Below are 23,195 nucleotides of genomic sequence, written 5' to 3' on the forward strand. Positions count from 1 at the left end.
TAGCGGGATAAGTCTATTAAAGAATGCAGTTTAAGAAAAAAAATTTACAATGCATACGTAGATGCGACATTTATTGACATAACAATAATATGATTTATAAAACAGACATTTGTGTATAATTGCAAGGAAAAGGTGTCAGCTTCATTTACTTGCCATCTTGATACATAACGAATCTCCAATTTCTTCACTGGGACCAAAGAATGGATGTCGAATTTTTAAATTCGACGGAAATGGCACAGCATTCGTATCCGAAAAATCCGTTACTTGTTTCGAAGTGTTTGGTAATTTACGCCTAATTGTCACTGCGGCCGTGGGCGTAACGTTCACTGAATTCAATGCGATCAAATTATTCATGAAGCAACACAAATAAAAAATTTTACGAATATATATTCTTTCCATATATTCAGTTGATTATTTAGTTTATCACTTCTGGGTACTCACCAGCTTTGTATGGTTTCGTCTCCCGACCTGTATTGAAAACCCAAGTTAAACTGCCTGCGTTGTTTCTATTTACTGCACAATAACGTTCATCACCCATCTTTAACTTCGATTTCTTCCCTAATGATAAGGTCTGGCCTTTTAGTTTTCTGGGGTCAACCTGAAGATAAATGGTAGTATTTAGAAGACAGTCTTAGACAATCAGTGTTTGGAGAATGCAAAACATGTATTTTACGTATTTTTAAGTGACGCATAATTAAAAACTATTATCTTCCCTATTTCCGAGACATCTCGTAAAGAGTCAGAAAATACGAGAATTCTTAAGTTTTGTTTTCAGTATGCAGAACTTTGGAGTTTTCAATAAACTCTGCATGCAATGGCATCTCAATGACTATTCAATTTTTTTTGAAAGTATAAATTCGAAACTCACAGTCTTTGGAATGTCAATAACCCACATTTCTTCACTGTCAGATAAATCGGCTAAACTGAAGGTCGAATTAGTTGGATTGGTCATAAAAGAATCTTCTTTGAGAAAATCATCCAGCTGAAAATCAGTAATAAAAATCAGTTCTTGATCTTTTGGTATATTTTGACAAAATTGTTGCTTACATTATGCGGTCTTGGTAAATGGTTGTATGTTAATTCTTCTTTTCCAGTTGGAGGATCACTTTCTGTGTGAAGAATACTCGAAGAATCAAGACTGTCTGAAATTTCTTCAGTTTTTGATTTCTTCAGAATACTTTTGCGCACTACCGATGGATTTTCCAAAGATGGACTGGCAGGCTGAATTTTTGTATTAATTTTTATGAGCTTACCAGCCTTTGTTCTATTTTTCGGCTCAGTTGGACTATCCATTAATATCATGGATTTGTTTAGCGCCGTATTCAATGTCGTGATTGAATCTTCTCGCTCACTGTCTGGCATTGCTTACGATTTTGATAAAATTCCTGTAATACCTGAAAAAGTTTTTTTATTAATGTTAAATAAGCCGCTGGTGGTGATAAAAAAATAAATTAAAAAAAAGTTTTCAAATTTCTTGTCCTTTTTTCTAATCTTTCTTTATAAACTAAAACAGAATTGAAAACAAAAGTTAACCTCTTTTTTGACATAACCCCACTACTTTTTAAAAAAATATATCAACGAGCAATTTGGTCTTGAACATCACTTACAGAGGCATGAATGAATAGAAATTTCCTATTTGTTTTAATTTAAATTTCACAGATCACGAGTATGTTTGTATCAAGTATAAAGCAACATATACAAATATCGACAATAGCAATATAGCAATAATCGAATTATTAGTATTCAATTTTTTACAGGTCTTTTCTGCTCATCGAATAATGGAGTGGAAATTCACAGGAAAAGTAACCTCGAAATGTGTCCAAGTAAAAGGATCCAATCAGGGAAATGCAGTATATAACTAGACACATCCAACAACGTATCACGTTACGTGTATGTAGCACGCAGTAAGTAAAGCGTGACAGATCGTTCATTAAAAATCAGCCTTTAGTACAATGAGTATATATATATAGTAAAACGTGTAGTGCGAGCCAAAATCTAAAAGCGCTAAGGTCTGGCTCGGTGTCATCGAGCAATGGAATACTGAAATGCTCATGTAATAACCAACAAAATAGTTGGGTGTTATTCTCGTGGTGAAATATCAAAGTGATGTATCTTGCATAATCCGTCAGCAGTTTTTTTCGCGAATGCATGTGTAAAGAAGGACATTTGAAAGATGGTTTCGTTGATGCAGCCCTTTATGGTAAGGAATTTTTGATACTCCGAACGTCCGAATACGAATACCGGCCGATTTCAGCCAATTAAATTTTTTCATTTATAAATTTATCAACTGTATTCTTTTTCTCAATGACGTATTTAAATATCATACCGATTGCGTCGCAGGATGTTGAGAGTTCGAGGAGCTATATCGACGAATTATATTCACCGGACTCTCAAAAGTGCCTTCAAGCTATAATGTAAGTCTAAAGATAATTTTTTCTTTGACGATTTATTAAGGAATAAAAAGTCATCTTGTCTCTTCTCATTCATGAGCAGTTGTCTCAAGAATTCCGTTATTGGGAGTAACAGACAAAAGGGATCTGTAATTGCACAAGGTGTTGTACCAAGGCTACTGCAGCTATTAGGTGATACCTCTGGTGCAGTTAGCGACCGTGTGCGTTTGGAATCCGCTATCACCTTGGGTTCATTAGCAAAAGGCACAGACCAGCATGTCTTGGCGCTGATAGACCTTGGCGTTGTTCCAATGGTTCTTCAAGTTTTATCATCTGTTCAACAACCTACCACTGGTAGCTTCGATAGAATACCTAGTCTCTTGATTGAAGCGTGCTTAAGATGTTTAAGGACTATCTTCCAACACTCCGTCGCGCCAGTCCAAGCTATTTATCAAGATCCACTTATGGTGTCGCGTTTGCTTGTACTGGCTAATTGTTCCATCACTTGTCAAGTATGCGTTGCAACTATATTGACAACGGCATGCAAGGTAGAAAATGCATAACAATTTATTTTCTTCAAAGACAGATACACATGACAAGGTTACATACGTCCAAATTTACACAAATTGATTTTCTTTTTTTTATGGCTCATTCTTCATCCCAGTTCTCAAGAATGGAGATCATGTTTTTCTTCCACTCCATTTTCTTTTCTTCTTTCAAAAATATGAAAATTGCTTCAACTCTGGCCATCAAGTTTATCTAATCTATCTGAGTTTGCTAATGATGAAAATAATGTCAAATATCAACATGTTCCACCTTGTCGCATTCTATATAATTTCTTTCTTATTACAAAAAAGAGATTACTATCAATTAAGTGATTCAGACAAACAATTTAGTAATTTCTGCTTTTTCATTATATTATCAACCCTGTACCAAGCCAGAGCAGCCCTTTCTCTTTATTCGATTACAAATTTTCAGCCAAGTTTAAAGCAGTTATAAGATTTTGATTCAGTGTATTAATTAATTTTCACATTCTCTTTTAAAATTTCTCCAAACAACTCGACGGGGCTACAAATTGAAAGTTTAATAGTAAGAGACCAAAGGAAAAAATGTTGCTCAATTTGTTTTATTTGAGACAATTACAGATAATGATGAATAATACAAAAAATTTACTCCAACAGACGGTTGATGAGCAAAACGCATTATCAAAAAGCGGTGCAGTTCAAACACTTGCGACACAATTAGAATCGCCATTATCGGATGTACAGTTGCCAGCGTTGGCTTGCCTCGCAAACATGTGTTACCAAAATCATGCAGTCTCGGTGATGGTCGCAGCGACGACGACCAATAAAGGTTCTCAGAGCAGGTTGGTTCCTGTGTTGCTCGGCCAACTAATGGGCCGTGAAAAAAGCTCGCTGGTGCAACTGGAAGCTGCGAGATGCGTCGCATACATGCACAGGGCTGGTGCTCTTCCCGCAATGGATCCTCGAGTACTTTATCGAGCGTTGCCGTGTCTCGTGAGACTGTGTCATCGAGATAGACCATCTCGGGAACGTATCGCAGCAGCGGAAACGCTTGCTTATTTAACCGAAGTCGATACAGATTTGCAGCGTTTAGCATCAATTAGCAATCATCTTATACCAACACTTGCCGAACTTTTGAAACCTCATCCTCAGGTAAATGTTGCGAAACAACGAAGTTCATCCATAAAACGTATTGGGCCAAAGACGAGAGTAACGAATGACATTTGTCAGGTGCAAGACGCTTCGTTGACTCAAGATATGAGACAAGCAGCGTTCAGAGCATTTGCTTCACTTGGTGCCAATGACGAAGATATAAGGAAAAGGATAATAGAAACAGAAAATCTTATGGAACAAGTAGTCTCCGGACTACAGGATCCTGGAGGACCCAGAGTACGATTAGCCGCTGTCAGATGTCTTCATTCACTTTCAAGGAGTGTCCAGCAATTGCGAACTACTTTTCAAGATCATGCTGTTTGGCGACCTTTGATGCAATTGCTCCATGGTGCTGACAAAGGATTGGAGGGTGAATTATTGATTTTCTGTAACAGATTATCTCGTATCTCAAAAATTCGAAACAGAATTATTTTCGGAAAGCCTAATTCCTTTGAGCTGGATGAAACTAGAATGAAAATTCAGTTTTTCTATTTTTATCTATAGATTTATTAATTGATATTCGATTATTTTGATTTGCATGAATAAATGAATATTTTTTCACTTTCACGATTATTCGGCTCAATGGTTCATTTGTTTTGAAACATTAAATCTGAGTTGGAATGCTTAAATAATGAAGACTGTTGTGTAGGCCGAGGAGAGGGCGAAGAGGATCTTTTGACGGTGGCGTCTAGTACTCTGTGCAATTTACTTCTGGAATTCAGTCCGAGTAAGGAGCCTATCCTTGAATCCGGAGGCGTAGAGCTCCTTTGCTCGTTGACGAAACGACCGGATCCATCGTTACGGTTAAACGGCATATGGGCTTTAATGAACGTAGCTTTTCAAGCCGAACAACGTGTCAAATCCCAAATACTGTCCTGTCTTGGAACCGATCAAATATTTCGACTTCTGGCTGACCCCGAACTAGCGGTACTCATGAAAACACTCGGTCTGCTTCGAAATCTGCTCTCAACCAAAGCCCACATTGATCGGATTATGGACGAACATGCGGCTCACGTCATGCAAGCGGTCGTTCTCGTTCTCGAAGATCCGGAACATCCAGCTGACGTCAAGGAACAGGCGCTATGCATCCTCGCAAATGTTGCCGACGGCGATCGAGCTCGGGATCATATTATGGCTAACGAAGATGTTCTTAAAAAACTTATGGATTATATGGTTAGATTTACGAAATTTTTCATATCATTCCACGTCAAAAATCATGATTTTTCGTATAGTCTCGAATCAAAATTCAACGGTAATAATTGAAAAGGAGACCACTGTCATTAGATAGAATTCATTTTGTAAATATTATTTACCATTTCTTTTCTATTCCGTGATTAAAAAAACGGAGCTCAAACTTCAAAATTATTTTTAAAACCAAACACTAACAACTTTATCTTAATTTTTTTTTTTCAAGATGCACAGTAATGTAAAACTGAAAGTGGCTGCTATTTTCTGTGTGTGCAATTTGGTTTGGCGTGAAGAACCCGGTGCTGCTCAACGTCAGGCGCGACTACGCGAATTGGGTCTTTATCAAATTTTACAGCAATTACGTCACACAAAAGATTCTCAACTGTTTGATAAGTAAGTTAATATTCTTTTCAATATTCATTAATGTTGATAGTTTATTAAGGACTTACAAGCAGCTCGAATTGAAAATAGGGGTTCCGCCCAAAATTTATGTCTGTGAATGTGGGTATTGCTGGAAAATCGATTTTTAGCACTTCTCTAGGTGTACGTAAGTCCTCGAGTCATTATTTGAAAAATGTATCAATGATGTTTTATATTTCAGGGTGAAAACCGCAATGGCACAATTCTTTGATCCTTGAACGAAAATAAAAGCCATATTCTACAACCACTTGATCGAGCAACTTGAATTTTAGCAAGATTGGAAAAGCTGAAAGGAACATTGCAAAGGGATTTATTCCCAAACAGTAGTATAGGCGCCTAAAGTAATCGTGATGTTGCTACCGAGCTGCCGAAAGAAATATTGATGAATTGGTTCTTTAGGCATATTTATTTAACAGCACTTACCACAACGCGTATCGCTAGTCCGAAATATTTATTTTGTTATATAGGTTGAGCCAATTAGCGATAAAACAAATAACATTTCTTTGTGGTCCTCGTGGTAGTTGAATTTCGCAATATTCAGGGCGCCACAAAGGTAACGATAAAATGAACGTACTGTCGCACTGTTTTGATATACTTTTTAATATAACTTTGTATAGTAAATTTTATAATTAGACATTTTATTGTGGCGACATTTTTCAATTAATCCCGTGACTAGAAACGAATACATCTGAAGATAAAGTCAAATTCAGTAATGATTAAGGAGGCAAATAAAATTGGCGGTCCTGCTGAAAGTTGACGCGCGATAATGGCATTTTCCATTAATTTCATATCTCAACAACCAAAAGTTCACGTCGAACAAACAGTTTTCTTCCGCATATATTCTTAAAACTACTTCTTTGGAATGGTTTGCTTTGGACAATGACGATTATATATATATAGCTGTATAGTATAGCTTTTGAAATTCTCGTCGATGACATAGATCCTAAATGTATCATTCGATTGCGTTTACGCTGCTTGTAAAAGTGCTCAGATCATTTGCAAATGACGATGTTTTGAGGGTTATTTCGTTGTCCAAAATGTTATCAATTGAAAAATCATAAAAATTAAGTAACCGAGCGAGTTTTTATAATCACGATTCTCTTGCGAATATCGCGACTTCCCGAAGTCTTTTTTTTTCATGGACATTCAGATTTGCACAATCCCTTTACCGCAGTATGTAAACGTGTGGATCGTTAAGCCGGAGCGTTGCTGTCACCCGATTTTGTAAGACTCTCAATGGAGTTATTGGCTAGCGGATCCAGTTCAGCAAATAAATCCAACCAGGACTTGTCATTTCCTTTTCCAACGTGTTCTTTCTAGATTAAAAAAAAAATGAAAAAACAACGTGATAAAGCTCCGAAAAAAAGTTGTACGCGATTGATTCTGATGAACTCACCTTCTCCGCAGCTCCGGGTCCTGTTCTAACATCCCCAATTCCTAAGATAGCATCACCCAAACTTTGCTTTAAAATGCCTGATGGTAAAAACGTATCGTTAGAAATAGAGCCCCATCCGTCGTCAAGGTTTGGACCACTGTTGAGAATGTCTTCGAGTAACGCGACATTTTCTGACGTTAGAAGTTGGAGCGATTGTTGATTCTGTTCTTGTGTATTCTGAGTTGCGAGTGAAGTCGCTTTATTGAAGTCAAAAACAGCTCCGTTCTCAGTAAAAGAATCCATTGCGATATCCAATTCTACCAAACTTTTTTCCAATTCAAGATGTTGCGCTTGCATGTCGTTCGATGCTTTGTTCTCTTTTACAAACATCTGATCGAAGAAATCTCCAATGCCATCATTTGAAATTAATTTGGATTGATTGCCGTTAGGTTTATTATTCGATTGGGAAGATTCTGCGCTTGCAATATCACTCAGATGAGTGTCAATGTTCACGAGTTTTTCGTCGATCCCTTCACGACGCTCAGCGTCATTGTCAATTGTGCTCGCTTCTTCGGCTTGTTCTACAGCATCATGATATTCGGCTCCGAAAAATAATGATCTGAAATACATAAGTGGTTATCAAACAGAACCTCTTACAAAAATGTAAATAATCCATTTTTTCTTGCAATCTCGCCTTACTTGTCCTTGTCTTCGGCGCCATCCTCGTCGCCAGTTTCTTTGGCTAATCTGATCGAGGTTTCCGCAAGTTCCTTCACAATCATAAAATCATATCTTTGGTATCCTTTAAAGCTATTTGCTATCGTTGCATACGCTTGCGCTGATTTTATTGTAAAATTGAGTAGCGTACTCTGATACAGAACCAACGCATGGCTGAACATATTGCATCGAGCTGCTGCAAGTAAATCGACTTTTTGCAGGCAGTCAAAAGCTTGATTATCGAACGTACTCTTATCCCTGTACGGAAGAATATATCGTGTTTCATTAATTACAGATATTTCCTTGAGACGTACATTTTAATTACCTCAGAACTAATTTACAAAAACTATTTTGATAAATGAAAGATTTTTGTATAATGTGTTAATCCAATAGAAAAACCATTCAACAAAAATATATTCAGTGACTAGAATCAGTTACTAAAAAAAGTTGTTTGTATAATAGTTAAGCGTTTCACAAAAAATTCCCAATTTTTCATAACATATTACAGGAGTGGAAAAAATTCACCAACAATTTTACCTTCTAACACGAATCTGAACTTTTCTAAAGCGCTCAAGCTGTTTGGAGGTGTCCGGGTCTAATTCCTGAGATATGTTCTTCATCCAAGATAAAGCAGCGCGGTACTCTGTGCGTGCTTTTTCCATTGATTGTACGTTTTGCAGTGTATCTTCAATGGCTCTGCGTCTGAATGTCTCAACCTCTTGATAAAGTCGGACTAGAGGCGCGCGCAAGGCAAGCCTCTGTTGTCCGGAGTAAGACAGAGATTTCCCAACGGCGGACATCATTTTACCTGCCCTTGTTTTGTCCTGTTTTCCAGCTTCTTTTAGAAAGCGTCCCATAGCATTTTCCTCTTGCGCCAGATCTGTAAATTATTTCTTTCACTTTCCTGAATGTGTTCAAAAATCTGTCTGAATATGTAACTGTTGGATAAGTCTGGAATGTTAAAACAAAAACTATATGGTGAAACTCACTACACAAACGTTCTTGATATTTATCGATTACTCGTTGCAAAAATGCACACGATTCTTGAATGCTTCTGAAGAGTTCTAATTTTGCATCCAACTCTGCATCGGAAGCAACAATGCATTCATCTTCTTTTTTTCCCAATTTTCGGGACAGGGTCTGCTTGGTAACCCAATACTGATGTTGCATTTTACTCATGGTTGATTCGTGCGGTAGCTCTGATCGCTGAACCCATCGATCGAAAGAGTTTCCTGATATTCCAGGTCTCTCTTGATCGCTAAAAAGCATAATAAATTCTGTTAAAATGCACATTTGGCTCTTCTAATCTTTTTTTTCTTCTCAATATCATCATTTTTGTGAAATTCATAAGAACTGTATAATTTCTACATTTTATTTTTGAAAGATTGTTGCTGCACTTGCTTTTATGAATAATGTTATACTAGAATGCTTTTGTCATTCGTGAAGTTCCAGACTTCGAAAGTGACGTTCAAAACGTAAACAAACATCACTGTTGGTAAGGGATGAAGTCTACAATTTTTTTCGACCCTATAATGTTGTAATATTAGATTGGACAAAACTTTCGTAGTTTTCACAATTTATATACATTATCTACAACTGCCATTGAAGTGTTAAAAGTCATATACGTGTCACAGAATATAATTAGATTTTTCGGGAGAATGAATGACAGCTGATTATAAACAGTCGATGAACTCCGATTAAATACTGTTCCCACTTACTACGCATTCATAATGATCCTCAAATAACTTGAAAAACACTTAAAATTATAGTAAAAAATGTTAACAACTGTATGTCTTGAACATTTACAGGACGAATGTCAAGCGCAATTGAAAAATGTCGCGGTAGCCATATTGGAAATACTGCGGCTTATCGCTTATCTATATAGGGTGTGTTGTCAGTTTCCTGGGTATAGCAGCAGCAGCAGCAGTAGGCGGCGGCGGCGGCTTTGCTTGCCCCTCAGCTGGCACCTCTGTGACCTATGGGTCGATTATTTCAGATATTTCTGACCTTTTTTTTAGGATAGAGAATTTGAAAAATTCATTTTGTGTGACGTCATTCAATTTTTTTCCGAATTGTAAATAAATTATATATATTTTCCGAAACTCAAAACACGATCATTCATGCAGTTATGAATTTCCTAATTATATACAAAATTATTTCAATACTTAATTCGTTAATTTTTAAGGAAATGACAAACCTAAAAATTTTTTCACAGATGACGAAATTCACAAAAAATATTCCAGAGTCGCCGAAATCGGTTATTTTGTTTAACAAACTATTGGAAAATATTTATTTTCATGTCTTTTACATTCACTTACATTCAATTAGAATTTTTCGCCGCTCTTATTTCGTGTTCCATTTTCATCAATTTCGTCAAAAAATCAACTCTACCAAACCTTACTTAACCAAGCGTGAACTCTCCTCCCCACGCGATCCCCAACTTACCTAGTTTGATAAAGTTTATAAATGAGTCATCAAACATATAATAAATTTATACTCGTTGAATTTCACAGAAATGAACTTGTGTATTTCATGAATATTTGCCCGGATATCCAATCGGTTTATTCATTCAGATTTTCAAAGTAAGAATAAATGTTTGCTTTTCAATAAGCATTGCTAATTGTAAAGAATAAAAAAAGTTACAATTCAAACAAATTTCATGACATTGTTACAATTCTTTAATCATGGTTAATAATCAATAACGATACACATCATTACAATCGAAAATTGAATCTAAAATAGACTATTTTGTTCATATAGAGCTTTCATTTGATAATATTTGATTATTTTTAACATACTATATAGAATATGGATGAGATTTGCTAACGTGTGATTAAACGGATTGTCGTGTTCGCTGCTTCATCTAATCTGTACTTCTTCTTTTTCTGTGTAAATGGCAGTATAAAAATGATGATTTTCCCGTTAATATTGCTTTGTCGACTGTCATAAAAAATGTGGTAAATTTGACGAAAACCGTGTATATTAAGTCACTCTCAATCTGATTGAAATAATTCGATTAGTCGTTAAGATGCAACGGTTACTTTTACTACGTAAAAACTTTTTAAAGTCGCTTATTAAACCAACAAACACGATAAATAATGTCCTTTCGATAACAATGACGATAAATTTGTTATGAGTTCATTATTCAATATGAACTCATATTTTTAAATATCGAATGCTGTCGTGATAAAACGAACTAGCATTCGGGCAGCACGAAGTTTGCATTCCATCGGACCGATTCATTAATCTCGATTTGGAAGTCTACATGAAAATTAGTTTTTGCGAATGCAAGGAGGCACAATTTTTGTTGTTTTAACCACAAGAGTTTTGAATCGAAGTCATGGAAGAAATATTCATGGAAGATTAACATGTGGGTTTTTAGGTACTCTTAAATCGGTCGTCACGTGGATAAGGTACGACGAAGCTGGTGACTTCGTTCGGTGATGAATGACATTTATTTATTAGGTTCGAGTGTGCCTAATTCACTTTCAGTATTGGTACCACGGTTGACGGCGAACCCAACGGAGTTTCATGCCCGATGCTGTACGAATTTTGATGCTAGCACATTCCGCAGCTCTGACCGTTTCTTTGACACTCTGCATAAGATTTTGGGCATTTCCGACGAGCATATCCGTCGCTTCTTGATCTTCCTCCGTACCTATTTTCAAAAATTATTTTCAGTAGTTGGACAACTCGATAAACGAGAATACTTCGAAGCTTTCTTCAATAACAAAAAGTTTTCTTTTTATACAAAGTATTTTCGAATAACCAGAGGATTTGCACACGTCCGAAAATGTGAATTTATTACGATGAAGTTTTTCTAATGAAAAATCTCTCAATTTCATATAATTATAGCATTCGTTTCTATTTTTTTTCAATGTAATTTAAAAGCTCCCTTGAATAATAACTCGAACTTTTTGAGTAAAAAATTAAAAAATTACTTTACTCCGACTTAAACTTCAATAATTGGAGTCATGTGCATAAAACCTTGGCACCACTTCAAAGAATTCAATAATAATTGTAGATTGAGGCTCGTTGTGATGACGACAAAATACACACCTTGTGCTCCAAGCATAGTAGCTTTAACCGTAGATAGAATTTTCAGTTGAGTTCCAATGGTTGGAATTCGTTCACAAACTTGGAGTAGATTCTATATGGAAACAGAAAATAAGCAATTAAACGATCAGACCCGAATAGTAAGCATTTGAATGGAATTTATTGAAAGCGCATGCTAAATTATTTGAAACAAAAAATAGTATATTACACACCTAGGGAGGGAAAGTAGACTACTTCAAACCGCGGGCAGAATTGTCACCCGAGCCGAAGGCGAGGGTGATAAGCACGCGGTTTGAGGTGGTCTAATTTCACTCCCGTGGAGTGTATACTATTTTTCACCACGCATGCACCGAAAATTCAACCTTCCGATTTCGGAAAGTTGAATTTTCGGCGCAGGTGTGGTGAAAAAGTTGTTTTTACATATGAATATGCAGAATATAAAACAAACGATGGAAAATGACTAACCGTTCGAATGCGCTTGTCTGTGCATTCACGAGCAAGCTCCTTGGCGAGGCGGGTAACTTCTTGGGATGCTTCAGCAATTGCTTTAGCACATGCAATCAAGTCACGCTTGTTTCCGCCTTCACCTCGCACCAATCCGGACAAACGAGCCATTAGAATGGCCATTTTTTTCGCCGCTGCGATTATATCGTTATCCTTGCTCGACCACTGTCGAACTTCTTGATGAAGACCGTGAGCAGCCATCTACAAATCCGAATATAGTTCATCATAATGAATTAGCAATCGATAATCGGAAATCGTTCGAATCCACGTTTCTCGTTGTTTTATGAACTCGGCTTACCATGATAGGTTGATTAGGCTGCGGTGCGTGCATGAACATTTCGTCTTCATCGTCGGTTTCTGGGGGAGGAGGTCGCGGAGGTGGAACTTCGCCTCCTGGCAACGGGGGTCTTGGCGGAGCCATTTCTATTGGAAAAAAAATCAAAACTTTTAGAGGAATTTTCGACAGAGTTTACGAGGATTCGGGAACTTTGATTAAGAAATTATATAAATTATCCAGCAAGGTGTTTAGTTTGAAGTCATTTTGTACTAAAATCTTGCAATCGTACCAAAAATATTTCAAGATTCAGTTCGAAAGTACTATCATTTTAGGTTTCGAAAAAATATAATTTACCATGACTGATGTGCAGTTGAGAAATGTCCGGAGAGCTTCGCTGATCAGGATGAGTTACAAGTGCCTTTCGAACTTGGCCGACGGTGTTCAGAAGCTGGAGACATAAATGAATAAGTAGAAGTGGGTGAAGGAAGAAAAATATTCTACAATCCTTAGAGCTACTTTTTGATATTGAGTTTTTGTATAATCAGTGAATCCACTCACAGCCCGGTTGCTTTCTCGCCAGCGTGATATCGATGGGCCATCAGTGATGTTCATTGCAACAGCTTTAGCGTCCTGTACCATAGGCGCAACATCTACGCAGATGAAAAGTCATAAATCATAAATTACAGGCATTCAACATTGAATTATTTGCTGACGCGAGGAGGATTTTACTCCAGTTAGAAAGGGGAAAAAAATTGAAATGGAGAAAACTGAGTATCGAATCGAGCAAAGCCAAGTGAAAACTCGATCTCCCATTTGATAAACAGAAAATTGGTTTTCTTACTCTGTTGAAGAACATCAGCAGAATGATTGACGCGTTGAATGAAAGCAGGGTCTTCGCTGTTGTCGCTTTCTTGCTTTGCGACTAGAATAACACGATTGGCGAGTCGCGCAATCGCCGCAGTATTGTCAACCATTTTTTGAGGATGAGTTTTAGCGATTGCTTCTTCACAAAGGAACGAATGTTTTTGCATCTGTTCCTCGGATGTTCGAACGAAATCTGCGCTGTCAGTTGCTTCGTCACAAAGAGCTCTGGCTCTTTGCATCGTTTCGGCGTATTGTTGGCGCAAGTTCTCGAAGTGATCATCCGCAGCTTTGCTCTCAGGGTATGTCATTCTTATCCGACCGGCGTTGACCAACTGAGGAGTCAATGATTCGACCTGAGAAGCACTGCTTGAAAGAGCCTCCGCAAGTTTTTTGTTGCCTCCACTACCTGGATTTGATATTGTTCAGAATTGTGATGAGTTTAATTGCAATTTAAAAAAGTACGATATAGAATAATTGACACTACTGAATTCTACGACTAGCTTGAATCTAGCGGTCATAAATAGGTCAAATAAACTTAGAAACAATTCAATTAGAATAATATTGTACGAAAAAAACTTGACTTACCACCAGCGGCAACCATTCTAGCAGTTTTTGCAGCCCGATTAGAAAAAGTTTGAAGGGCATGAGTCTTATCGTTGAAGTTTTGCTCACGTCCAATAGTTCCTTCCGGGGTCAGGACAGCATCCGTGAATTGTTTGAGAGGTGTCGATATGTCGATAAAGTCTTCGACAACGCGTGAAACAACAGCTTGTTGTATACGATTTTTGAGCTCCTGAAGCTTTTGCGATAGCTGTCGTGATATTTCCTGTGCTTGTATAGTATTTCCTTGACCCTTGGTGCATAGTTCACCCAACTGGCGAGACAGATTGTCCACGTCGTCACATAATTGCAAAATCTCCGCCTTGTGAATCCCTGGCAAACCTTCAGCAACCTAAAGGAAAATCATTTAAATGATAATCACGTCTCAAGTTGGATTAGAGAAGGTTTGATGAAAATAACCCTTTCAATGCTTTGAATGCATCAATGAATAACCCAGAGTTTTACATGAATTAATCAAACTTCGAATATACAAATTTTCATTATGATAAAACAATAACTATAACGATAACGGATGAAAAGTAATAAATGACAAAACTTACAATGGACTTCGTGTTTTACAGTGGGAAAAAAAGAATTTTAGATAACCAAGTACTTGAATCAACAAGAAAGGATATTTAGTTTTTATTTGTAACGAGAAAGAGAGAAAAATGTGGCCCTCGCTGCAACTTACGTAAGCGTGAGCATGCTGATTCTTCAGATCCATGCACAGCATGTAAATAATCCTATTTTAACTAATGAGTAATGAAGAATATTAAAAATTGTAACGAAAATATTTGAATTTTCCTGACCTTCTTTCCTTCATGAATGATCATGGCAATGGCGCGTTGTCCAAGACCACGATCATCATGTTCTGGATTAAGAAGCCATTTGTTCGCTTGCTCCAGTCTTCCAGCTACTGTGTGCGCTGTTTGAGCTGCACCGGATTTGTCAGCAGCAACGAGAGACGATGCAATCGAAGATCGAAGCTCGTTGAGCTTTTCCTTTACACCTCGAGCTAAGGCTTCAGCTTGAGGAGTACTTCCTATAAAATTAAAGATAATTAATTTAACCTCCTGGTATAACTTCTTTTTTTTATTTTTTATGACGAACTGAAAATTTGATAAAAAAAAACTATAAAACGAAAAAACACAGCGTGGTTGGAGAAAGTTGAATAAACATCGATTCAACGACGAATTGATCTCGTTTTTGTATATTAAAATATACTAGAACGGACCTTTTTCGTTTTGGCGAAGTTCGCACAATGCATCGGTCATCGTTGCAATTTGGGATGTCAGTTTAGCCAAGGGCTCAGCTTGAGCCGGGGCGAGATACCGATCCGATAATCGTTCTGCTTGTTCGAGTATTTGACGAAGACTCTTTTCCCCGATGCCACCTCGCAAGGCCCGCCCATCATCCAGCCAATCATATGCTGCTCTAACTCGCGATTCAATGGCACTTTGTGCTTTTTTCAGTACCTGTGTTACACCAGGAATACAAATTTTTCAATTATTGTTTTACAGTAAAACTCCCAAAATTTGTACAATGAATCATGCTAACATTTTACGCAAATCCAAATTGTTACGACCTTGATCGACAGTAGAGAGATTAATGATGAAAAAAAGTTTGAATCTATGTACCGTCAATTGATCCGCGTCCCATTCTTCTTCATCGTACGTGGTCAATTGGAGAACGCGAATAATCTCATTCAACTCGTCAGATATACGTCCTGACAAATAATTACGATTCTCTGCTGCTTCGTCTGCCCCTTTACCGCCTTGCGAAATAATGTGAATGAATATTTTCATGGAACAGATCAGAATCGGTGCCAGAGTTTTCACCTATAAAAGTAATAACTTTTTTCATTATATTTATTCTACATACAAGTCTTCTTATTTCATATATTATTTCTGATTATGTGTTAATATACTAATTGTCATTACACTTAGTTGTTTTAATTGTCATTGGAAAGTTACAATTTTCATTTTAAAAAACCCTTTTTTCTTGCAGGTAGACTTCCAGACTTTATTAGAATTTTATCACAAAGTCTGTTTCTTCTCTGAAAATGTTTGCTTTTCACTGCAAGGATTATATTTAGAAAAAAAATTGTTTTTCTTTGATGAAAAGCCCTTTGATGTTATTTGAAAACTTTGCGGACAACTTGATAAGTGAGAAAAATTAGTAGCTTCTATCCAGAAGCATAAGAACAAAATTCTAATCGATGAAACTTTTTCCCTTATACTCGGTGTCATTTGCCATGTTCTTATAATACTAACAATGTCAATACTAAATTTGCTAGCCTTATATTCCAATATTTTGTGCATGTATTTTCTTTAACATCGAAGGAACAAATGAAGTTTGATGCTTACCTGATCGAGACACCGAATAAGGATTTCACGATGAACTTGGTGCGTTAGTTCTTTCTCACGAGCACTGATTTCCCGGGAAACTTTACTGAGGCAAGGACTAAGGTTTTTCAGGAAGTGCATTAAATCTTCCATGGTCTCTATGACTTCTGTAACTGCGAGATAATCCAGGACTCGTTTGCACTCCCGAATAATTTTCCGAACTTCGCTTTCGTCGAAACATAGTAATAGAGAACTTGTCCCTTGGAGAATTCCTCGAGAACCTTCGATCAATTTTTTTCTGGAAATGCAATAAGAAATGAAGAGAATTCATTTGTAATTTCACATTCGTATGCGATTGATTCACATTAATGATTACATCTGAATAATTTAAAATCAAAGAACATTCTTCATAAATCAGTGGAATAGAATATTTTTAATAGATTAGATATTTTTATAGCAAATCAGTGACTCCTAAAAAGCTTAAAAATAGTTTAATCGATGAGAAATCTGCTACTTCAAAAGTACCAAGCAGCTAAACAGCGAACAGACCAAATGTCAGCTTCTCACTAGCGTGTAGCCTCAGTACACGACGATGCAAATAGAAAAGATTGCGTCAACAATTTTATATCTTTGAGTATCACTTGCACTTATGTATGTCATTGATCCCTCTTTTCCTGTTTCACTTTTTTTACGAATATACCAGTTTTTTAAATTCAGAACATTCAGAATTTTCGATCGGAAAAAATTTGAGTCTCCATCGGCATTGCAAACACAAAAACGATGACTTTGTAAGTCTTAATTAATGAAAAGCTAATATAAATTTCGTAAGAATCGGAAGAAACTGATGATACATATAAATAAAAATGTCATTTAAAATACAGGAGCTAAAAAAAGTGATTCTCTACCTTGCTGGTCCAGAATAAGGATCGTGTTTCAGTAAACCGGAAGCTTCTTCCAGTAGTCTTGAAGCGCCCTCTACACGATGTAGTGCGGCCGGCATATCTTGCTTGAGTAACGCATCATCCGAAGAGTTGATCGTTTCTTTTCCCACCTTTTATTGAAAAAAAAAAAAGAATTTCACTCAAGAATCAAACAATAGAACGTAACTATAACGGACTAACAAACTTTGAATATTCTTTGTCTAGACTATCAGCCGATAATGTGATTCGTTGAAACGAGTAAATCGTTTATCGATTACACAATACCGTATAGAAAATGCGCGGTTGGCCACGTTTTGGAGATATTATTTTTAGACTTTTCAAAGATTTTTCAAACACGAGAGGGGATTTTTTGTTGTCAAATTTTCGAATTTTTTGTATTTAACAATCGAGTCGTACAATGTGTTGTAAGCATTTTCGAATCCGATTTGAAAAAAGCTCGTTTGAGCTACGAAAGGGTTAGAATAAAAAATCGAAGAAAAATTGTTGAAAATTATATTTGAAAAATTAAACCGAGTGACATTGCGTAAGATAAAATGGTCCCAAACCGCACGAGTAATTATAAATTAAAAGATATTGAAAACTTGCCTTGACAAGATTGGTGACCGCCATGCTGACCGCCTGGACTGGACGTCCAAGGTCAGGCATAGCGTTTCCATCCTCAGCTTCTTCATGGAGAATAATAAGCCTTGATACCTGAAAAATATTGATAATGACAATAACAGTGTTTTTGACACGTGCAACTTCAACAACAAATTGATAATGCTCTAGCTTCAAACCGTTCAACAAAATGCTTGAAAATGTTTGTAATTAAGAAATGAGGACAGGCAGCTAAAGCAGAAAAATTCGAAAAGAAAGAACTCGAAATGTAATTCGGATGAAAACGATGTGAGAAGCAATTATTTTTTCCCACAACCCTGAATTCCCTTCTTTAAGGCATTCTCGACTTTCGTCTATAAATAGTTAGAAAACATGGGAAGAGGCTTTGTCAAAATATTAGGAATGTTAACGAGAAAATACAAGCACAGATTAGAATGTTTCAGTTGGGATAGGAAAATCAACATTACGTAACCAGTGCTTCAAATGTATCATTAAAAGTTACGAGAGAAATGTTGTATGGGTTCAAACGCCACTAAGCTTGCCTTCCACCCAACCAGCAATTGTCTCAGTTCATTACTTTGTCCGATTGATAAAACTAGTTGAGAAAAATGCGTGAGTCAGACGTGTCCAAATTTAGAAAGAGTTTTTGCTCCCTCGATGTCTGAGCGCACACATAAACAAAGTTAATTGAACGGACATGGCGGCAATGAAATAAACTAGGCTGTATTCTACTAACTACTGCATCTGTCATTTTAGCTTATATACTAAAAAATAAGACTCAGTATGTACCAGCGCTCAAAGCATTTGTAATATTAAATAGCACTGAATAGCGAAAAATGTGCGAAATTAACTACCAAATTAACTACTAGAAGTTCTCTATTTTTTACGAAAGAAAAAAAAAACTAGGCGCCAACGTAGGTATTTCACGTGCGATTCAATAAACCACAGATGATGAAATATTTCATAAAACATTTGCAAACACGTCAGATAAAAGATAGCGAGGTTACGAAAATAAATTTAATAAATGAGCAACACTGTGGCGCTCTTTGTTACATATCTTGTTGCATACATTTTTTCCCCCATTTCGCGAAGAAAGCCACTAAAAAGTGGCACGTGTGTAACGCCTCGTTCTGTCCAGTTGCAGGGGAACGCCCAACGTTTATGCATAAAACATACCACTCAGCGATATTTATAGACATTATTCAAAAAGGCGTTAGCAACGGCGCACGTGTTTTGTAACGACTTTTTGATGGCTATACGTCAGCCCTGTGTTGTATGTGGGAGGAAAACCTATAAACCAGTTTACCTTCTCCGTGAACTCAAATTTCAAAAATATACGTATCGATTCAACGACCTACCAGTACAGCCAAAATTATATATTTTGCAATGAAAAAAGGTTTTTTGTACATTTGACAAGATAAAGGGTGGGCGATATTCGAATATTGAGAGAGAGTTGCAGGCTTCTCTCCAAGAATTACGAAACGTCGCGAACACGGTTTCGAGTTTGCATGTGCCTCAAGGTTTATAAATACAATTTCGTTTATTTTTGTTCGTCAGAATTGAGAAACGGGTGTTATTAAAGTTCCTCCATACACCCTCCATGGTCGCCACTGATCTACGATCGATTTGCGTTTCATAAATAAAATCATTCAAATTATAAATTAATTTTTTACATATTTTATTCATTTTTTTTCTTGATTTTCCTTTATTTATTAAAATATACAGTGCTCTGCGGTAGATTCCATGGTTCGATTGCAGACATATAAATATATATACATATCGAAGCAGCCTTTCAAGGTCACACCGTAGAAAAATTTAAAAAAACTTGAAGATGGTCTAAAAATAAGCGCCATTTTGTAGTAGTTTAACCAAAAAAAAATTCACCCGATCAATATTTCATTATAAAGAAGCGCGTTGTACCGCCGCTTTTTTCCGAGTATAAACAGCAATCTGACGGATACCACTGTTACTCATCGCCCAAAGTGACGCATACTGAACCACCGTTTAGCTGCAAATACGATAAGCTTAACCCCAAAATTTTAGTGATAAAGATCACGCGATTTTCAACATTTAGAAGCTTCATTAACTAATGAAGAAAGCTCAATAAAATCACCGAGTGTTATCAGGTATAAGGTATTGAAGATACATATGTGTTGATTAATATTTATTCGGTACAATCGTAGAGATTGCAATGTGATTAAGCAAAGAATTGAAGGGCGCTGGCGAAGGTGGTGGCGACGACATTGCTGTCCAAAATGAGTTTATTTGAAGCGTTAAAAACAGTTAGTAAGCTCAAAAATTCGACCGTTTTGTCGTCAATATCGTAACTATATAGAATGTACCTGCTGTGCAACTGGCTCAAGAATGCTTTCTATAGTCTTTGTGTGAAACACCGGCATTATTTTAGCCTTTAACCACAATCACAAAAACTTAAAAAAAAGACACAAATTAATTCAACGAGAAGAGGTGAGGAATAAACATAAAACGAGGGTGACGCGGTATTGTTATCGTGGATTGAGTAAACACGCGACAAATGTAAACCCCAAATAGCATGCGATGATGCTATTATCTATTTTTATAAAAGATCAAAGCACGACAGTAGTCGGCAAACAACTGTTGTAGTAAATGCCCAGCGGAGCTAGCATTGAGAGGTGAGACTATATGGCACAATATGCCGCCCCCACTTTCTTTCTTATTTTCGAACGAAGACGACGAAGACGCACTGAAATATAAATATTGTCGGGCACGGGCGATGGTGTGAATGAATTCCGTGAAAGGAAAACTCACCACAGAGAGAATTCTCTTGCGCCTGCGCTTGCGCACGGCGCGAATGCATCGGGTCGCAAAAAATGTAAATTGCTAATTTGTTCTGTTCCTTTTATTTTAGACTTATAATTAACATATGACTTCTTTTTGTCAGTATGGAACTATATTGTGTTAGCAAGAACTGGATATAAAGTTACTAGAAATTGAGTAAAAAATTTGTTGTATATAGTTACTTTTGATAGTTAGACGAAAAAAAGCGGGCAATAAAATAAGGAAAATATGAGTGAAAAAAAGAGAACAGCATATAACAACTTTGATTTTTATTAAAAACTCTAAATTCTCAATCGCCAGCTTTCAGTTCGTAGCCAAGGTAGCCAATCAAAACACCGCAGCTATATATAGTTTGAGATGCTCATGACCGATTGTTGATTCACGATCATTAGAGTATTGGCTTCTGCTTTATCGACCTCACGACTTTAACCGCGGCGCCATATATTTGACTATAGGACCTCTCTCTTGCTTCTTATTCCTAATATATATAATTATACGGAACGAGATCTTGTATGTCGATTGAATATACCATTTTATGGAAAAGTATTCTTATTGACAACATTTTCACAACAGGAACATATTGAAAAATGGCGGGAGGTAAAAATGCCCAGGCAGCGTTTCAGCCAGTAAGTAATCATCTAATATTTAATGTTTCCGTAAATACACCGACTGAATTTTCATACATAACCTGTCATTTCTTATTCCCTCCAGGATTCTGACGTTCACATCTCGTATGAGGATCAAAAGAAAATTAATGCATTCGCAAAGCTAAATGCTCAAATGGATGATTTGAAGGAAGAGCTCAAAATTAAGCAGGTTCATTTTATTAATAAGCAATGTTGTCCTTAGTCCATACAGAAATACATTTCTGTGATTCATGACCATATTTGGTGCTCTACCAGAGATAGATTGACACTCAACATTTTTTTCTGATCAAGGAAAATAATTATTCTTTTGTCTTCATATCTTACTAATTCATTATGAACACAAGTGGCCTTGAATAAATGAGACAAATATTTAGCGGTAAATTCCAAATTGGAATCTATTAGAAAAAATCAAATGTATTGAAGACTATTTTATCTAAGTAGTTGAAAAACAAATTTCAAACTCATAAGAGGTTCTAAGGACACTCTGTGTCTTTAACAATCACTTCATTCTAATTAAAAAGTCTAGGACTTTAACAAAAAAGCAGTCATTTATAGTTATATATATATCTACACATGAGAAAGTTAAACTGTATTTGAGTCCTCTATCTGCAGACCTATTTTCACTGTTCATTCCCAAGCACTTGGTTCGTTGACATGAATCATTCTATTTGGATTTATCACAAATGGACCTCAAAATGTTTTAAAGTAATATCTCGTCATTAAAAAACGAACCTAATATTATGTTCCACAATAATTTCAGAAGAGTACATGACTATCGTTGCAAATTCAAAATAGAGTAGCTAAAAGGTTAATATGGCACTCGATTATTTTTTCAATTGATTTCCGGCAAATCGTCTCTTCTAGCATGAAAATTTTTTCCCAATTCCAATAGAATAATCTTATCTAGATTAGACTCCAGAGTGCTATACCTTTTGTCTGAATTAACAGTGTGAAACTTTCCTAGAGCACGTGCTCAAATTCTTCATCAAACTTCATTCAATCACTCGTGTAATATGTTAAATGAATTTTTATCCATGACGTGTAGAAAATACAAAAAAATCGTATTACAGAATGAATTGAAGAATCTGGAAGATACTTGTGACGAGTTGGAATTGTTGGACAATGATGATGTAATTCCCTACCACATAGGAGACGTTTTCATAAATCAAGGTCTACCCATAACACAGGTAATTCTTAATCGTTCTTTTATTCAATAATGATGAGTATCCGTACACAATTGATAACCAACTCTCTTAACAGGCATTTCTTGAAAAAGCTAAGAAGAAGAAAAACGAAGAAATTTTGGAACTGGAGGAGAAGTGTTCGTTTCTAAAAGGCATAATGAGCGACTTGAAAACCCAGTTGTACGCTAAATTTGGTAGTCACATAAATTTGGAAGCAGACGAAGATTAAGGAAATCCAATGACTTTATCCATCTATTTATACACGAATATATAAATTCACAGGCAAATCGTCCATTTTTATCTATCATGATACTGGAAAACTATAATTATTATTAAGATTTATCAAAAGAACGAGAGGCAGTTGATTTTTTTTTATCTGCAACTCAACCGATTAATATTGCGCCCTAATTTTCCGCTCTCACCATCATTCGTCTTGTATTAATCGACGTTATGGTGAAAAACGCATGTATGCAAGTGATTAACTCACGAAATATAAAATAAATCATTTACATAAATTTTGAAAGTTCCTCACCACTTTCGTCATATTTCTAACAAATTTAAACCATGAACTTGGAAATAATCCGTTCCAATAGAAAG

At 36.3% G+C, this 23,195-nt stretch overlaps 5 protein-coding genes across 8 annotated transcripts; 2 read left to right on the plus strand and 3 right to left on the minus strand.

The window, feature by feature from the left end:
* Positions 1–43: 43 nt before the first annotated feature.
* Positions 44–1,783, minus strand: LOC122405625 (uncharacterized). 2 transcript variants are annotated; one of them, XM_043410558.1, is made up of 6 exons: positions 1,608–1,781; positions 1,254–1,394; positions 1,048–1,142; positions 869–982; positions 442–598; positions 44–326 (listed from the first exon to the last, which is right to left on the minus strand). In XM_043410558.1, exons 2-6 carry the CDS (start codon positions 1,360–1,362, stop codon positions 142–144), a joined length of 660 nt encoding a protein of 219 aa, XP_043266493.1. In that variant the 5' UTR covers positions 1,363–1,394; positions 1,608–1,781; the 3' UTR covers positions 44–141. The 2 variants fall into 2 exon arrangements, with proteins under 2 accessions (XP_043266493.1, XP_043266492.1); XM_043410557.1 differs by having other exon boundaries at positions 1,048–1,394; positions 1,608–1,783.
* Positions 1,784–1,970: 187 nt separating this feature from the next.
* LOC122405617 (armadillo repeat-containing protein 8-like) lies at positions 1,971–5,921 on the plus strand. Its single transcript, XM_043410547.1, has 8 exons — positions 1,971–2,200; positions 2,341–2,414; positions 2,494–2,938; positions 3,572–4,066; positions 4,145–4,436; positions 4,716–5,239; positions 5,481–5,647; positions 5,856–5,921. The coding sequence occupies exons 1-8, from the start codon at positions 2,174–2,176 to the stop codon at positions 5,890–5,892; spliced, it is 2,061 nt and encodes a 686-aa protein (XP_043266482.1). The 5' UTR covers positions 1,971–2,173; the 3' UTR covers positions 5,893–5,921.
* Positions 5,922–6,256: 335 nt separating this feature from the next.
* Positions 6,257–9,644, minus strand: ICA69 (islet cell autoantigen 1-like protein). 2 transcript variants are annotated; one of them, XM_043410552.1, is made up of 7 exons: positions 9,485–9,643; positions 9,168–9,293; positions 8,756–9,024; positions 8,304–8,646; positions 7,749–8,024; positions 7,071–7,668; positions 6,257–6,990 (listed from the first exon to the last, which is right to left on the minus strand). In XM_043410552.1, exons 3-7 carry the CDS (start codon positions 8,943–8,945, stop codon positions 6,868–6,870), a joined length of 1,530 nt encoding a protein of 509 aa, XP_043266487.1. In that variant the 5' UTR covers positions 8,946–9,024; positions 9,168–9,293; positions 9,485–9,643; the 3' UTR covers positions 6,257–6,867. The 2 variants fall into 2 exon arrangements, with proteins under 2 accessions (XP_043266487.1, XP_043266485.1); XM_043410550.1 differs by lacking the exon at positions 9,168–9,293 and having other exon boundaries at positions 9,485–9,644.
* Positions 9,645–10,271: 627 nt separating this feature from the next.
* Positions 10,272–20,695, minus strand: Vinc (vinculin). 2 transcript variants are annotated; one of them, XM_043410530.1, is made up of 16 exons: positions 20,293–20,695; positions 17,939–18,046; positions 17,318–17,463; positions 16,434–16,710; positions 15,705–15,905; positions 15,302–15,542; positions 14,877–15,109; positions 14,759–14,779; positions 14,053–14,419; positions 13,445–13,873; positions 13,162–13,253; positions 12,958–13,051; positions 12,625–12,749; positions 12,288–12,527; positions 11,826–11,916; positions 10,272–11,424 (listed from the first exon to the last, which is right to left on the minus strand). In XM_043410530.1, exons 1-16 carry the CDS (start codon positions 20,347–20,349, stop codon positions 11,255–11,257), a joined length of 2,892 nt encoding a protein of 963 aa, XP_043266465.1. In that variant the 5' UTR covers positions 20,350–20,695; the 3' UTR covers positions 10,272–11,254. The 2 variants fall into 2 exon arrangements, with proteins under 2 accessions (XP_043266465.1, XP_043266466.1); XM_043410531.1 differs by lacking the exon at positions 14,759–14,779 and having other exon boundaries at positions 20,293–20,694.
* Positions 20,696–21,215: 520 nt separating this feature from the next.
* LOC122405630 (prefoldin subunit 4-like) lies at positions 21,216–23,113 on the plus strand. The gene is made up of 4 exons (XM_043410564.1): positions 21,216–21,393; positions 21,479–21,583; positions 22,485–22,601; positions 22,675–23,113. Exons 1-4 carry the CDS (start codon positions 21,355–21,357, stop codon positions 22,825–22,827), a joined length of 414 nt encoding a protein of 137 aa, XP_043266499.1. The 5' UTR covers positions 21,216–21,354; the 3' UTR covers positions 22,828–23,113.
* The last annotated feature ends 82 nt before the right edge of the window (positions 23,114–23,195 follow it).

The sequence above is a fragment of the Venturia canescens genome, chromosome 1 (genome assembly GCF_019457755.1).
Source record: "Venturia canescens isolate UGA chromosome 1, ASM1945775v1, whole genome shotgun sequence".
NCBI classification, from domain to species: domain Eukaryota; kingdom Metazoa; phylum Arthropoda; class Insecta; order Hymenoptera; family Ichneumonidae; genus Venturia; species Venturia canescens.

Excerpts from the sequence above, each read along its gene's own strand:
- LOC122405617 (XM_043410547.1), top strand. The coding sequence starts at position 2,174 with ATGGTTTCGTTGATGCAGCCCTTTATG. Across the intron at positions 4,437-4,715 it reads TGCTGACAAAGGATTGGAGG|GCCGAGGAGAGGGCGAAGAG; the intron begins GTGAATTATTGA and ends ACTGTTGTGTAG. Across the intron at positions 5,240-5,480 it reads AAAAACTTATGGATTATATG|ATGCACAGTAATGTAAAACT; the intron begins GTTAGATTTACG and ends TTTTTTTTCAAG.
- LOC122405625 (XM_043410557.1), bottom strand. The coding sequence starts at position 1,362 with ATGCCAGACAGTGAGCGAGAAGATTCAATCACGACATTGAATACGGCG. Across the intron at positions 983-1,047 it reads ATTTACCAAGACCGCATAAT|CTGGATGATTTTCTCAAAGA; the intron begins GTAAGCAACAAT and ends ACTGATTTTCAG. Across the intron at positions 327-441 it reads GACGAAACCATACAAAGCTG|TGAACGTTACGCCCACGGCC; the intron begins GTGAGTACCCAG and ends CATTGAATTCAG.
- Vinc (XM_043410530.1), bottom strand. The coding sequence starts at position 20,349 with ATGCCGGTGTTTCACACAAAGACTATAGAAAGCATTCTTGAGCCAGTT. Across the intron at positions 14,780-14,876 it reads TCATTCATGAAGGAAAGAAG|AATCAGCATGCTCACGCTTA; the intron begins GTCAGGAAAATT and ends ATGGATCTGAAG. Across the intron at positions 13,874-14,052 it reads TAGAATGGTTGCCGCTGGTG|GTAGTGGAGGCAACAAAAAA; the intron begins GTAAGTCAAGTT and ends TATCAAATCCAG.
- LOC122405630 (XM_043410564.1), top strand. The coding sequence starts at position 21,355 with ATGGCGGGAGGTAAAAATGCCCAGGCAGCGTTTCAGCCA. Across the intron at positions 21,394-21,478 it reads CCCAGGCAGCGTTTCAGCCA|GATTCTGACGTTCACATCTC; the intron begins GTAAGTAATCAT and ends TATTCCCTCCAG. Across the intron at positions 22,602-22,674 it reads AAGGTCTACCCATAACACAG|GCATTTCTTGAAAAAGCTAA; the intron begins GTAATTCTTAAT and ends CTCTCTTAACAG.
- ICA69 (XM_043410550.1), bottom strand. Across the intron at positions 8,025-8,303 it reads GTTCAGATTCGTGTTAGAAG|GGATAAGAGTACGTTCGATA; the intron begins GTAAAATTGTTG and ends TCTTCCGTACAG. Across the intron at positions 6,991-7,070 it reads GACCCGGAGCTGCGGAGAAG|AAAGAACACGTTGGAAAAGG; the intron begins GTGAGTTCATCA and ends TTTTTAATCTAG.